The sequence below is a fragment of the Chaetodon auriga genome, chromosome 4, assembly GCF_051107435.1.
Source record: "Chaetodon auriga isolate fChaAug3 chromosome 4, fChaAug3.hap1, whole genome shotgun sequence".
NCBI classification, from domain to species: Eukaryota; Metazoa; Chordata; class Actinopteri; order Chaetodontiformes; family Chaetodontidae; genus Chaetodon; species Chaetodon auriga.
Genome location: NC_135077.1, coordinates 3,714,355 through 3,730,855, shown reverse-complemented (window position 1 = coordinate 3,730,855; position 16,501 = coordinate 3,714,355). Strand labels below are relative to the sequence as shown.

The following is a 16,501-nucleotide window of genomic DNA, read 5'->3' as shown; positions in this document are numbered from 1 at the left end:
GTGCCTTGGAAGAAAACTGCCAAGAAAGCAGTGATGTTTTCCTCCACTTAAGCATCAGATGGGCATAATGAGAAGAACAGCTGGGAATCGTCAGCATAGCAGTGGCAGGAGAAACTCAAATGGGAACTTACAGTATTAATAAAATAACTCCTGGAGCCGGTAACTCATTTTCACTACTCTGTAGCCACTTGATAGGACTAGCTATTAGAAAAACAATATCAAGTTAATGTAACTTATTTTAATTTACCCGTGTTCGGAAAATGACATTAGCTAGCTAAGTCAACTTACTTGTTATGATATGGTTACCTGCAACAGTGTGAGCTGGTTGGGGAGGTCCAGTGAAGAACCTGAGAGAGAAGATAAGATTCTCAAATTGTTGATTTGGGAAAGTTCTTTGTAAATCTTGAGTTCAGCTCTCCCAGTTCCGATGTGAAAAAGGTATGGGATGAGGGAGATACAGATGTTGTCCGACAATCTGACAGATATTTAGTTTAAAGCAAACTGACACTTTAAATGCAATTGACCAGCAGACAGATTGATGACATGTGTATGCACAACAGCTTTAAAGCTACCCTATAGGTCATCAATTAAACCACCATGAAATTTCTCATTAAATTTATGTCTAGCAAAAGTCTCCACTTTGACAGACTTTTTTAAAGTTAAATGAGAAATACAGTAATACAAATAACAATGTTTTGTCTGTGGTGTCTGAAATGATTGCATATTGGTATTCTGGTGTAGCCTAGCTAACTAGTGATATTGTAGTTAGCCTAACTGCCACAAAAAGTTGAAAATTTAACCAAGTTGTCTTAATTCCTGTAGAATTATTTGTTATTATTATTATTATTACTGTAGAGCATACTAGTCCCTTAATTTACAAAGATGTAAAACAATATGATATGAATTAACATTCACCAAGTGTTGCAGGTCAAATACAAGATACAAAAATGTGTTAGACCTTGCAGATCAACCTAAATCAAGAAACCTTAAGAGAACAAACCAGCAGCGAGAAAAGCAGTAGTATTTTGAGCTGAACAGAGTAACAAGGTACAGTCATGAGCAGGCAAAGTCAGTCGTGCTCGTGATAAAAGGGATGCTTTAACTGTGTACAGCAGCTGCTGCAGCCATTTTGTGCTGCAGCATTCACTGCAAACGATTTATCAAAGGGAAAGGAGTGGGGGTGGGGCAAGTGTTGAGTGTAGGCTAGCTTGTTGTCTAATCCAAATCATTAAGCTCAGGAAATGTTAGCTGTTAGTTATACCTGTTTTTTCAAAGAAAGCAATCTGTATTTATCTCATCCTTACCTTCTACTCATGCTCAAATGTATGTTTTTGGCAGAGAGGCAAAAAACAGCTTATAGCATTGGATTTATCCTTCCATAAAATATCTTGATTTTCATGTTAGAAACTTAAGAGAAATGTGCCATGTTCAGACACAAACCTAGATGAGTTATTGAGACAGAGACAGGAAATTTGATCAAATGGCTCAAGGAGAATGAACGGCATTTTCAGGGCCAGGGTTGGAATTTCTACCACTTTAGGGGAACTAGAAGTCACTAACAATGTTTTCCTCTTCAATGTGGCTAATCTAGTTTTGAACTTCTTACTGCAGAGCTCAAATCATTTAGAGAGCCTTGAATTTGTCTTTTACCTCTCTAGCTCCCTCACTAGTTGGTGAGAACACCCTTCTGCTGCAATGGTTTAGTCCATGCTTGGCTGTAAAACTCCAGACTGGAGCAGACTGCTGGTGTGGGGGAGGGGTGTTTGCACCCTGTGTGAGGCTGTGTACTTCAGTTCTGATTGTGTGGTGCTAGCTATTGCTCATGCGATGTGGCTTCAACTGTAGTTACTCCAAAGATGGTTTTTAGGTTATCAGAATTTTACCTGATAAAGGAAGGGAGCAACTGCATTGCAGATATTTCAGTTATGCAGTTGAATAAATGTTTGTCTTCAGGGGACCTCCATTATCTTGCTTTTGTTCCTGTGTCATTTTGTTTGTTCTGTTGTGTGCCAGTCAACATTCATTGGCTTTTTTGTAGCCATGACATGAGCCTCCCTCAGCAGTGCGTGGCTAACAAATAATCACCATGTACTTGCTTGATTCACATGGAAACTCCTGGTTTTTGCCCACCCCTACCCCTCCCTATTTTTCTTCCCTTTTTCCTTCTACCCAGCTCTTGCTAGTCTCCACTCCTTGAAAAAAAAAAAAAAAAAAGAACAAAAAAAACAGATCACGCGTACAACGTTGGGGCAATGGTAGGCTAAGAGGCTGTGCTTTTAGACACTTACTTAAATGTTACACTGTTTTCTTTTTAGATTGTGTCTTTTGACAGTAATACTGTGGCATTGCTCACCCCTACATTTTGTCACTTTGTCATTTTTGTGTTTAAAAAGGCAGGGTCACTCATGTAGTTGCTAGGATTAATTGGTTTGTCTTGTACATTCTTTACTGTTATTGGAATTCAAATCCTAAATGATATGTTGAAAATTATATTTGATACTAGATTAACATTTGAAGAGAAGATTGAATGGATGGGTGGAAAATGGGATACAGACATACATGAGGGAAAGATCAATAATCAGCTAGAGAATGACTCAAAGTCTTGGCTCCGTCTGGTTTCCTGCTTGTCAAATCGCAGCAAACATAAAACTGTCTGATCATATGGGAAAGTATGAAAAACAATGCAGTAGGTGGGATATGTGTTTGATCGTCTTCAGTTTTCTGCAGGCCATGAGTGGAATTAATATGAAGTGCCGTGTGAACAAACAAATGGGAACAGTTCCACTTCACTTTGTCTGTGTATGTCAGTTGTTTGCAGGTGAATGACTGGCCTTCAGGTTCAGACAGCTAGCGTTGTCGCACAAATTACAACACTTGCTAGCATATCATTTTCTCTGGGAAATATCGCAAGATTCCATCTACTTTAACATTTTGGTACCTGAAAATTGCAGTATTGTTAAGATATTGTATCTTTCTATATATTTATTTAACAGTTTAATATAAGTCATAGTTCATACTTCTTGAGGGATTTCACGTTTAAGTAAATCCATCAAAACACTATCTGTACCTCTTACCCTGTGTAGGATCATAAGAGACTAGAGCCTTGCATGCATTGGATGAGAGCCAGGGCCCCCCTTTGTACAGGTTGTCAGTCTGTCACAGAGCTAACATCTAGACAGACAAACACATCCACACTCACTTTCACACCTCTGGACAATTCAGAGTTTCCAGTCCGCCTGACTTGCATATCTTTGGGCTGTGATGGAAACTGAAGATCTCCCAGAGGAAACACACACAAAAAAAACATGAAACTTCAGGCCCAGTGTGATTAAATCAATGATGTCCATGTTGATTATGTAGAGGAGCTGTACATTGCCCACATTGCCCACATTGACCTTTCCTGATCACTGCTTGCAACCAGGGCATTTTTTGGCAAAGTCAGTTTGCAAAGGAATATCAAAGTAGCATAATGATGTTTATTATTATGCCCTGACAAGCAGCCTGAATTAAGTCCATATACAAATTAAATAAGTCAGTACAATAACAATGAGACTAGAATAATTACTATTATCATTATTCTTATAATAGGGCTGCCTACTTTAGGAGAATCGGGCGAAATTTGCTTTCCTTTCTTACTGCTAAATATTTTAGTTGGTCTATTCAACCAATTTTAAATGTCTTAGTGAGAATTATGCTTGTAGGAATTACTTTTAATCATGTGGTGCTGCTGTAACATGATAAGATGCTGTGCAAGATAGAACAGGCTCTAAGGGCTTTGTGTGGCTGCGTACAGCAGACCAGGTGGCCATTTTGAGTTTCAGTGAATCCAGATGCAGGCAGTCAGTGTGGGGGAGGGGAAGACTGCGCACTGTGCGCAGTAACGTTGGAATGCAGGCTCTGCTCTGACTGGCTGACATCTATTTTCCCACCCAGTATTTATCCTCTTCTAGAAAATGTCTAACATTAGATAACCTAACATTTTTTTTAGTTTGGTTGATTAGAAATTAAGACCAGCAGCATCCCCTGTGACTGACAGAGACAGCTAAATGTCATGTTTAATGGCATATTGGGTAAAGCATAAATGGCAACCTGAAGGAGACAATGCATTATTTTACTATCCAGCTATCTAGACTTAGGTTCATAAAACATTTAGCAGTATGGATCTGAACTCATGTGAGGGGAAAAAATGGAAGTAATTGGTTAACTCTGTGATCATAACTGAAGCACCAGACGTGGGCTCTTTACAGAAACAGTGAAATCCCAAACCAGGATTTGGAGGTGAGCACAGTGACATAGAGAAATCTTTCAATCAAATTTGCTGTTTTAGAAGTTTGTTTTTGTTCAGTTTTCCTCAAGATCCATGTATGAGTATGGAGATTTCTGCAGATACACTGTACTTGTTTTTTTTTTTTTTTTTTTTTTTTTTTTTAGGAGGCGGAGTTTGTTATAGGATCTGCTCATGCCTGTGCTCAGCATGCTGCTCGCAGCAGCACTGGTGGCCATTTTGTGTTTCTGCAGTAGCAGAAGGGGGGCTGGGCAAAGAACGCACGTCAAGGTTTTATTTACTCTGACAACAGGGCTTTTGTTGAAGACAGGTGAAGGTTGCAATTGAAAGTTCATTGTAATTTCAAATTACATTTCCAGTCTACTGTTTCCTCAACAGTACATGTCTCAGTCTGTTTTGAGTCTCAGTTAGTCAAATCAGGAAATAGCTTAAAATGTATTATTTAATTAATAGTCGATGGGTGCAAGCTTTAGTAAGGCAAGTAATAATGCACAAAGTATATTTTTCAGTTTTAGGTGGGTGTTCTTTGTTCCTCTTGAGTAAAGAACCACCCCCGTGTTGGAATGGTTCAGTCTGTTGAACAGCAGCCCTCTGTGCTTATGGGAGAGGCTGCTCAGTGTGTCAAGCTGTGCTCTAATTTCTTGCTGTGCGCAGCTAGCATGGGACTGTGGGACTGAAAAGCGATATTTCTTGCCTGTAAATGTAGAATCTGTGACAAAAAAATACTTGATACAGTTTCTGCAGAGATGAACTTTCAGTCTCTGATGTGATAATTGTAGTTAATCATGAGAAGTAGTTATATTCATGTTTGTGTGAAAAGCGCTTATTTAGCTGATGTGAACTTGTTTTAAGCAATTACTTGAAAAACAGCTAAAAAAAAATCAGCATAGTATTTCATTTTTTCTGTGAAGACCCACGAAAATGAGAACCCCCCTGCCCTCATTTGGAAAAAATGAAACTGCACTTTGACTGTTCGATTACTTGAATACTTCATTCTTTATCCCTTTTATTTTGATTGCCCCACCCCCCACTCCCCCCCCCACCACCATCAAAATGGTTCAGTCCATGTTTGACTTGGAGAGGCTGTTCCAGAGAGAGAAAGTGTGTGTGTGTCTGAGTGTCTGTGTGTGTATGTGACAGAGAGAGAGAGGGGGGGGCGGGGCGGGGGTGCAGCTGCCGCTAGACTGAGTGTGCTGTGGGTGTGTAATTTAGCGCTGGCTGTGCGCCGCTAGCTAGGCCTTGACTAAAGTGCACGTTGTGCTGCTTTGTCATGCTAAAAGCGGCGTGTTCTTTGTCATTTTAACAATGTGTGTTACTGGTATTTGTTTGATAACATGTATTATAAGAGATTTTCTATTATTTGCTTGGTCAGTGTTACCGCAGATATGCCTTAAAGAAGGCAAAAGATCCTGGTGTTCAGTGAGGTGGTACAGTCTAAGCCAGGCTCCTCCCCTTTACCTTTGATATTTTCTCTGGCCTTCTAAGTCAGATGTGATCTATGTGTTCCATTGGTAAACTCGAGCAAATTATTTATCTCACCTCTAATGAATGGCCCTATTTTCTCAAGTCCCTCCCAGTAATATTATTATTGAACATCAAGAGTTTTTTCCTTTTCTGTTCAGTTTGCTCCCATTAAAACTGACTCTGCTGGAGTGGGAGAGGGAGCTTCTTCAGAGTAAATTGCAAACTATGTGTTTGGCCCAGTTGATTTATTTTTCAGTTACAACTTTGTTTTTTGCATACAGGAAGTCTGAAATAGAAATTCTTCAAAGCTTGTGTTGATTTTTGTGAAAGTGGTAACAGTGGCGATAAAGTAAGATAAGACTTTATTGATCCCACACCGAGGAAATTTAGTAATAAGAGGCATTTAAGTAAGAAGCTATAATGTGTTTAGAAGGATAAAGGAAGATGTGTTTTGCCTTAACCAACAGAACATTAAAGCAAACTGTAAAACCATCAATGCCATCAATTTTCCTCAGTTCTTGGGGGATTAGCCTTTAGCATGGGCTAGAAGAGAGCTGATATGTGAGATCACATTACATCCTGAGTAATGTCCTCTGTAGTCCACAGCGGTTGGATCATTAGAGGGATTGTAGAAGGCTGTGGCTAACCTATACTCAGCTCAGTGGCAGCGAGAGCTTAGTTTATTGCATATGGTAGCTTGGGTGATCATATGCAGTTCAGATAAAATCTGTCAAAGGTTCAGTGGAGAGGCCAGAGGAAAGAGTTTATTTACAGCAATGTCAGGGTTTCTAATTTTGTCTTTTGTTTGTCTGTGGTGAAAACAAACCATAACAGAAACCATCTTTCAAAAGTAGGTAGTAAACCCTCAACATATACAAAACTACAATAAAAGGTCAAGCACTGCTCTTCAGTTGTATTTCTGTGTCTTACAGGGTTGTCCTTGACCTTTTTTATCATTAATCTTTTTTTGCCTATGGTGTTATTTTTGAAAGGGAAATCCCCCCTGCCCTTTGTCAGAATGGTTCAGTCCGTGCTGGCTGTAGATTTCCATACTGTGGACTAGTTTGTGCTAGAGTTGGGGGATGGGTGTTGCTAAGCAACAGTCTGTGCAGTGTACTTCCCCTCTGTCTGTGCGCTGCTAGCTAGGGTTGGTATTGATGATCACCACGCTGTATTTCAAAATGTTGCAGGCACAAAATTTGATTTGTATGTATTTGTGGTATCTGCAAATATATCATATACTTGATAGGTGTCATCAGTCAGAAAAAAAATCAAGTTTTTTGTTTCATTGTAGGCATGATGACAGGAGCATTGAACTGATTTTCCTTTTTAAGGATTTAATTAATATCCATTATAGGCTCATGTTGAACCACATACCCTTTACAGAACATACCCCTGCAAGGAGCAAGATGGACTAGTCCTAACCGAGTCCCACCTCCTTTCTTTTATGTTCTCCTGCTGGCCTCTCAGCCGTTCCCTGCTCCCGCAATCAACAAATGCATGGAAGGCCTCAATTCCACACATCCTGCTAAAGGTTAACATTTCCTTGTTTTTAAAGCAGGTTTAACATTTCTCATAGAAATCTAACTCAGCTTTTGTCACTGCAGCTTCTCACTCCTCTAAAGGTTAGCTTTGGTTCCTGGTAGAGGGTGCTATGCTAGTAGAGGAAGGCAGAGTTTTGGCTTGTTGTTTATGTTTGCTTTGTTTTTTTAGTATGAAATATTCATTTCAGACATCCTGTACATGTCAGTGGGTTTGCTGTAAGTTTTCATAAATGTAGCTGATCAACAACATTTGTAGAGACATTCTGTTACCTGCAACACTGTGTGCGATACTAGCGGTACGTGTGCTTTTTAAACACAGCGTGTTTCCGGTCACACTCAAAACTTTGGGTTAAGTAATGGAAGTTATTAATTTGAGTCATGCATGTTCTGTGTCCATACACACATGACTGTACACGCTTGTATTTATGGTTCTGTCAATACATTTGTATATGGTATTTGGTCTGTATGTGAATCTCACAAATACCATGCATCACCAGGTAAACCATCTCCATGGCTAACAATCATTAAGGTGGCCGTTCATTTTTTCTTTGTATTTTGTTTGTTTTATCTTTTTGCAGCACTGTCTGGGTGCATGTCAAACCCACAGGATTGCATTCATTCAGACAGAAGCACAATTGCTTCTACTTTTTTTTAAAATAAATTCCATGGTGGGTCAAATGGTCTTGTGTGGAGTGGGGAGTCTGTGCTGTTGCGGCAGACAGCTTTGAACCGAATTTGGTATCCTCTGATCATCCCCGACATGAAGCAATTGTCAATTATTATTAGAGTTTTCTAAGAGCAACACTGTGCACCTACAAAATGGTGCTTGAATTTTTTTAGCCTTAAGAGGCCCTACTTGCTCCGGTTGCTGACGCACACTGTCACAGTGGATATTTTCACTATAAATGCTTGTTGCTGTTCATTTCATGTCACACTGCGCTCGCTCACAGACTGTTCTCTGTCAAGGAACAGGTTTCAGTGTTTTAATGCAGCACAATGGTGCATTTTTTGAAAGCTGGTTTAGCCAGAGCACAGCGGGTGACAATACATGAAGGCTTGAAAATTGATTGGCATCTGTTTGTTAGATACTGATTCATTCTAAAAAATGCCTTTGTTTGTATTAGCCAGGGACATACCTAGGACTAACTGCCATCAGTGATAAATGATACCACGTTAAAAACCTGCGCTGCACTCTGGGTATTGCTCTTGGGAGGCCAAATTGCTTGTCAAATTTATCATGCTTGTCCATGAACTGTATCCCAACCAGAAATGGCTTTTACTTTGGGTTTGTGATCGACTTTCTCATTGTCTTCAAACCAGCCCTGAGTTGCGTTTGGCCAGATTTGATGAGCATGTTGTCATACTGCATGAATATAGTCGTGCCTTCCACAGTTGAACCAATATTGTGGTACCTTTGTCCTGAAAGAGAACGTTTAAATGTTCCTCTGAACTGTGAGGTGGAAATGTTTGTTTACTTCAGATCAGAGAGGTTTAAATGTGAGTCCTCCTGCCTGCAGTGGGACTGACTCCTTCGTCACGCTGCTCTCCTAGTATTTGGAGTTGGAAAGACTTGCATGTCTTCTGAGTGTTTGAGTGTGAGTTACTGCCACTTTGTGACATTTGACCAGCAGCTCAGTAGCTGGTTACCTCGTGTTGAAACAGTGGGTTACTGAGGCAAAACTCTGAGCAAGCGCCTATTATGCAACTTTAAAGAAAAGAAATTCTCAAAACCCAAAATGAAGGTGGACTATGTCTCCTTGTCTCCTGTGTTTGATGCCCCCTGCTTCACAGAAAGGCAAATGTGGAAAATACTTTCTCATGTATGGTAGCCTGGTTACCAAAGCTAGACTGAGAGTTAATATACATATAATGTATAAACAAAAAAAGACTTAAACCATAACTTTATATATATTTTTTAATCTCAGCACAATAAAAATGGCTGAGTATTAGCTGGAGGAGTTGATGTGGACAAATGGAAAATAATAACAAAAAAAGGATAATATTTAACTTTGGCTTATTTAACATTTATGTTTAATAAAATTAAGTTTCTATATTCTACATTTTGTTTATTTTGCCAACTTGCTGAAGTCTCAGGCTGAACAGAAAAATCCCTATTAAACAGGTTGGTGCTGCAATCTGATATGTATGATAGAGAATCCTGTTCAGCTAGCTACTGAGAGCTCAGCCTGGCACTAAGCAGCAGAGCTGGCGGCCATTTTGGGTTTCTGCACTGAATCCAGGCGCAGTGAATGAGGTCGTAGGATGGGGGAGGGGGATATTATGCTCTACGCAGTGTGCAATAACATTGGAATGTGAGCTGTATCAGTGATCGTGCTCGCAATTTACACCGCTATTATTTTGTTTGTGCTGACTTTTTATATGATGCTTTTCTCAAGTCAAATTCATGCTGAAATACCTTCCCACTTGTTTTTACAATAAGGATTTTACTGTCATTGCAGGAAGAATACTTGCTGATATGATTTAAGCAGAGTAGGAATGGCTTACAATGTTGTGCGTATGCACCAACATCTCACTGCGCTGCTTGATCTTTACAGTGTAAAGTATACACTCAGTCCAGATCAGTTTTCTTGGTGAAAAGTCTATTTTTCCACACACACGTGACAGCTTGCTAAGTTGCAAAATACACAAGGCTAAATGAAACAAGGCCTTTTCAGATGGCTCTGTCAGCTGCAGTCTTGCAAGTCAGCAATGCAGTGCCAGTAAAGCTAACCAACTTTACATTGTAAAACTGCAGCAGCTTATTACTCTCACCATATGAGACTTTAAAATGACTTGAATAATAAGTGGCTACATGTGTTCTGTTTCTACGCTGAAGATTTATCTACGTATGTACCATTTAAAAATGTCATTTTTCTTGTCCTAACATTAGAGGTATGTAAACAGACAGACTGATCTCTGAAATACAGTTAACATATTAACTGCTGAAAAACAAAATATGTTGCTATATACTCTTGAGCTCACATTCACTAAAATACGGCTTGGTGAAGTGATGTGTATGAAGGCGTCTTTCCTGCAGTTTGAAGCCTCTTTCTGACCACTGTTCTGGAAAGCAGCTTCCCTGTTTTCAATCTTTTTCTTCTAGACCTCTGTGTGTGCTTTGGTTAGCATGTCACGTCTCCAGCTGGGTTCTCTTAGCCTGCCGTCTTGCCTGCAAATATCTTATTAGTCACCGAATACATTTTGCTATTGTGTAATTGATTTCAGTTTTAAATAACTTCATCATAATTCCGAGGTTCAATAAGAATGGGCATCAGTGGTATCAAATTATCATGGCTGAATTGCTGCGTCCAAAATATCAAAAATAAAAACATCCACATTTTTTGCCAAAACCAACAGAAAGTAAGCTACAACTGCTAAAACTGTTACAACAGTCATTTCATATGCAGAAACAGGAAATGAAAGAAAGAAATCCTATTGTAGAACTCTGTCGGCAAAGAAAAGTATGACTGTAACAACATTCAGATCTAACACTTTGTAAACATGTTGAAGGGTTCTAGGAATCATCAATGCCTCATATATACACACACTCGCCTTTTGTGTCCAGATGGGTGGTCAGCTGTATGATGTGATGTTATTATACCCCTTCTTGATAAATGTGAATATACTTCATTGTTACCATCATAATTGTACTTCCTGTTGATGAAACTCATATTGACCATACAAATAAATAGCTCCTTTTGAAGCCAAGGGCTCAGTTACAGCTCAAGGGATGGAGATAGACTGCTTAATTCAGAGGAGCTAAATTTAGGATTACACTTTAATTGCATGGTCTGTGGATTTCATGCATAGTTGATCTTCTTCCTAGTTTGAAGCTGTAATGTAAATTTTACTGAAAAGTACATCTCTTTTTTTTCAGGTTGTCGGAGAATTCTGTGGTAAATCCATGACCAGGAACCTCTCATCTTGAAGGTGAGTTATTCATGAATGATTAGTTAAGTGTATGCACTTAATGTTACTTAATATCATAGCACGTCTTGCTTGCTTTTGACTGTAAAATGAGAATTTTACTGCAGCACACAGCTTTAATGCATTTCTACTTAATAATAATAATGATCACACACATACAAAATGAATATACATGGAATTAATACATATACAATATGACAACTAGCCTCAACACTACAATGTGTGCAATATAACTATGTACGGAAAAAACCCCTCATGTTTTACTTAGCCTCCTTACTGCTGCCAGCACGGCCTCAGTTTGCCTGTTGTGATTTGCTGAGGATTGAACCAATAGGAACGTGGGGGGATGGGAGGAAGGCTGGGTTGCTGCTATTGTTAACTTCACTGTCATTTCTTTTTCACTGCCATTTTTTGGATCGGGGCTCGGGTAAACATGAAATCCATAGGCAAATTAAGAAAAATGGAATTTGTCAGAGCAGTTAAAGCTTTCTGACTGTCATGAAAAAGGTGGTGTGGCATACTGAGCTGCACCTTGAATGTTGTCACGTGAGGACAGATTCAGCAATATGTAACCAGGCAGTAAGGAATTGTCTGATTTAGCTTGGAGACTGAGGCAAATCTGTACCAAAAACTGACTGAGAACCATTTTGGTATGCAGATCTCTGTAAAAGACGAACCTTCTAGAAAAGAACAAACAAGAAAGTCAGAGCTCTACAGTGACCTCTAGTGGTTGCTCTGAAACACTGCAACCATTTCTTTAATATGCAGTGCGTAAAGTCCAGGTACAGGTTCATAAGCAGAAGAGACCGTGCCTGTGTTCTCTAGCAGCGATCACAGTGGTTTTGAAGCTCTTTCCTAGAGTCATCATGCTCTTTGATAGCATCTAATCTCCCTTTGTCACTCCACAGGCAGCAATGGAAGTTGTTGTGACAGAAGAGAAGAAGAAGATTTTCCGTGCTCGGAAAACCATGAAGATCAGCGATCGACAGCAACTGGAGAGTCTTCACAGCACTTTGTTGACTGCTGCTCCGGGTTTGTCTGAGATGTCTCCGCCACCTTTAGTGAATGGAACGCACAAAGAGGATGGACAGAAAATGGAGGACGAAGAACAAAAGAACATCTTGGATTCAAACGCCACCTGCGCTACATCCCCTGCCTCTCTGACCTCTCCGGGCTCTCCTGCTCCTTTCCTGTCCCTGAATCTGTCCCCTTCCCCTGCCTCTTCACACAGCCCAAAAGCAAAGGAAGATACTCCTACCTCTCCCACGTCACCATTCCACTCCCTGAACTTTGAACTGAAAAAGATGGAAGAGGAAGAGGAGGATGAGAAGGAGGAGGAGAAGAAGGAGAAGGAGAAGAAGAAAGGTTCCTCGTCATCCTCATCAAATGAATCCGTGAAACCAGCATCAACTGAATCCAAGGAAAACCAGGAGAAAGACGCAGAGGTGAACCGAGATATGGAAAAGAAAGAGATAAATGCTCAGAAATCTCTTGGACGTTGTTCCAAACTTAAACTGTACATTCTCCAGTGTTGTATCAGGGACCTGGATCTATGTTGGATTTATTCAGACTGTGATGGTTAATCTAGAAATGTGTCCAAAAATGTTGTAATTAATTAATTGTTAATTGTGCTCTTCCTCAGGCTGAACAGACTGCAACCAAGGACCCAGCAAAGGATTCTGTCAAAGGTTTGGGTCCATGTTCGTCTGTGCCACCTCCAGTCTCTGACTGCACAGAACCAATGGACACAGATAAAGACACTAAAAACGCCAAGGACACTGAGGCCTCCACTGTCAAAACAAAAGATGAAAAGCCTTCTTCCCCGAAATCTTCTACTTCCGATTCCTCTCTCCCTTGTCCCTCCTCGTCTCGTACAGCGTCCTCTTCTTGTGAGGATCTAAAACAAGAAAAAGAAATAAAAGAGGAAGACATAAAAGAAGAGGAAAATGGAAAAGAGGCTGTGAAGAAGGGATCAAAAAATGAGGCAAAGATGGAGATGGAGTCAGTCAAAGTAGAGACCAAAAAGGAAAAATCTGAAGTTAGACAAACCACAAAGCCATCTCGGCCATCATCCACTCCACCATCTAATACAGGTATGAGAGAGTGGACGTTGGGGCAGATAGTTTCAAGATGTTTACTGCGTATTGATAAAGTTCAACAGAAAGCAAATGAGTCACAAGCAGTAATATTACATATATTCAGCATTTTATACATGTGGAGCTTTATGTTCTTGTGCTATACTTAAACCAATTGGACCCAAATTGGATGGCTATGAAAACTGTAGGGTTCAAGGTCATTACTGAAAGACACAGCTTGGCAATTGGAGGCTGTATTACATGTTAATACATTAGAATGTAAACTCTTACTGAAACAATGTAGTAGTGCAAGTCGGGTAGTTTGTGAGAGAGGGATTAAAAAAATTTTGTCAAAATCAATGCTGGGCAAAGATATCCTTTGACCCTAGTATGGGTCAAGCTCCAGAACCACTGGATTGCATTCATGTATTTAACGGCAGGTATTACACGATGCAAGAAAATTAGGTAGACATAAGTGCTTTCACTTTGAAGCTAGAAAATGTACCTATCTTCAGAAAATGATCTCCGATGATGTTGCTTTTTTATGGTAAATGCTAAGAGCTAAGCAAAAACATTTCTTCCCCAAAGTATTAGAACTTGTAAAGTTTCAACCTTTGTGTCAGCGATGACAAACTGCCTGCACATCCCGTGGATAGTTTAGTTTAAACATAATTGGACTTGTCTCTCACTTATTCTAACTGGGTTTCCAAGAAAAAGGTGAAATTGTGTCAGGTGAAATGATAGAAAAATACAGACACTAATTGTTGTCAAAATACTGGCACACATAGGTGTACTAACTGGCTTTTGTTTTTGTTTCCCAAGTAGTGCAGGAGGACAAGGGCTCCACCTCAGGACTGAAGCGCACTTTATCAGAGGGATACGAAAAAGGAGCACAGACTGTAAAAAGAGAGGGGAAGAGGCCCAAGCTCGAGCGTGAGGAGTTGGAGGCACAGCTGGAACTCAAAATTACTGCGGAAGCTGGCAGTCACCATAAACTTGAGAAGGTTTGTATGCAACTGTCCTGCTGCAGAGAATTTTTTCCACCTGAACTCTGCCATTGGGTATATTTCATTACTTAATTTTGCTTTTTTCCCATTTACCTGATATTTATCCTCAGATTGTACAACAGCTGGTGGATGAACGGTTGAGAGCCTTGCAGGTGACCATTTTTGACAAACATTTGGAAGAGCTGAAGGACAGAGTAGACAAGATCGACTGTGCCACTAAACACCAAACCGCCATTAACATACTCCAAGTAGGTAGACTGGAACATTATAATGTCAAATATATTTTTTATGACACGTTAGAACACTCGCAGAATTGTTAGATGCTCTCTTTGTGATTAGTATTGTGTACCCGAGAAGTTGCTTGGATTTACTTCCCACAGTTAACAAAGCGCGTGTCTGAAGTCCACCTCTCTGTCTACCGTTTGTTTAGGCCAAGATTGCCAGACTAGCAAAAAAGTTTGGGGAGGCCAATCAGGCATCGGAGAACAAAAGGAAACATGAGGTAAGAAATTGTTTTGCTTTTGTTGCATGCTAAAATCTTGCTAAAATCGCTAAAAGCGATTTTGTCTGAAAATGTTGTGACTGCAGGCTGTCTGTTTTCTGCAGGCGCTCGCTGCTGCTGCTGCTGCTGCTACTGCCACTACTGCTGCCAAGACGGCAGCTGCTGCGAATAGCCCTCAAGCTCAACGGTAAGTGTGTCCATGCCCACAACAGTTTCTCATCTAAATCCCTGTCAATCATACTATAAATGTTAACTGATGAAATTGGCAATGAGGTTCTCAGGGTTTTTTGGACGTGATGTCTAATCACTTCACTGCAAGCTGGCAAGTTTGCCAGACCATTTCATTATGTGACAAAATATTTGATTTATCAAAATTCACAGCATAAATGTATTTAAACATGTTAGCAATCTGCACTTTGGTATTTTGTGTGAAAAGAATTTGGCCTTTGTATGAACGTGACAATACCGGACTGAAGCCAGTACTCCACACGAAGCCGTTCACAGCGTGAATAGTTGACATTGTCCCGGGTTGCCATCCGTAATCACTAGAGACTGAATTTAAAACTAATGGACAGAATAAAGAATCCCTACATCCTCCAAATCCATACTTTTTTGGAAACCAAGATTCCATGTCCCTTGTTCGGTTTGTCAGGATCAACTTTTTTAAACTCATAACTTCACTCCAAATATTTCTTAAGACTGGTTTGGAATAAACAAACATGTGCCAGTCTGTGTTTTGCACCTGCAAAGTAACACCGCATGGGTCCAGGTCCTGAGTCTTGTGACGTTCTACAATGTGAAGCCTGAGCCTTTCCTCAGGCAGTGCAGAGTGTAGTTAAAACTGCACCTCTCCTCCCAACAGCGTGCTGCGTCGACAGACAGTAGAGCCGCAGCCTGAGGTGCCCAGAGAGAGAGTGGCGCCCTCTGTTGGTAAGACTCCTGCACTGTCTGTCAAGAAGGAGAAGGAAGAAGAGGAAATGGAGGAGGAAGAGGACAAAGATATGTCACGTCATATTGCCATGGCAAAAAAGCTGGCAGAATTCAGTGAAGGAAACTGCCGAGCAGACATTAAACTCCGCACAATCACTTCCGACTTGGAGAAAGTGCTGTACCACAACTGCAAGAGAAGCTCAGGGAATCCCAGACCTGACCGCTACGCATCGTACATATTTCGCTACTTGGTCCCATATGATGTCTACTGTGACTGGGTTGCAAAGGTCAATTATATTGGATTACTGGGCAAAGAGGCACTGCCCACGAACCTAAGGAGGACAATGAGGATGTACATTGAGCGTCGATTCCCTGTACTGTCTTGTGACAGCTGGAGAGAGATCCGTGACGTTATCAATGAAATACTGCGAGTGAAGAGAAGACCGGAATTTTTTCGGGAATATGATGAAAGAACTGCTGTGTCATATTGACAGACTTATATTACAGGAATAGAAGCATACTGGGACAATTGTCATTATGCATCATTGAAATTATCAAAACATTTTGGCTGAATATTACTCTCATTGCACTTAAATTGTTGTCAGCGTTCATAAAAATGAATTAATTGCTTATTGAGAAGGATATGAATCCCTGAGGACTTCTACATGAGAAATTATGGAATTGGCGCCACACTTGAAACCGTTTCAACGGAATCATGCTGACATACTGATAAATGCTTTGATTAAAAACTCTGACATGTGCTTCAA

The 16,501-nt window shown here is 40.2% G+C and overlaps 1 protein-coding gene across 3 annotated transcripts in view; it reads left to right on the top strand.

The window, feature by feature from the left end:
• Positions 1 to 16,501, top strand: part of atf7ip (activating transcription factor 7 interacting protein) — a 30,825-nt gene that overhangs the window by 10,023 nt on the left and 4,301 nt on the right. For 2 of the 3 annotated variants that reach the window (XM_076728387.1, XM_076728388.1), the window contains exons 2-8: positions 11,171 to 11,223; positions 12,129 to 12,665; positions 12,863 to 13,313; positions 14,118 to 14,299; positions 14,413 to 14,550; positions 14,733 to 14,804; positions 14,909 to 14,991. In XM_076728387.1, coding sequence (XP_076584502.1) covers positions 12,135 to 12,665; positions 12,863 to 13,313; positions 14,118 to 14,299; positions 14,413 to 14,550; positions 14,733 to 14,804; positions 14,909 to 14,991 — 1,457 coding nt within the window. In that variant the 5' untranslated portion in view covers positions 11,171 to 11,223; positions 12,129 to 12,134. The remainder of the gene's footprint in view (positions 1 to 11,170; positions 11,224 to 12,128; positions 12,666 to 12,862; positions 13,314 to 14,117; positions 14,300 to 14,412; positions 14,551 to 14,732; positions 14,805 to 14,908; positions 14,992 to 16,501) is intronic. The other variant, XM_076728389.1, reaches the window with a different exon arrangement.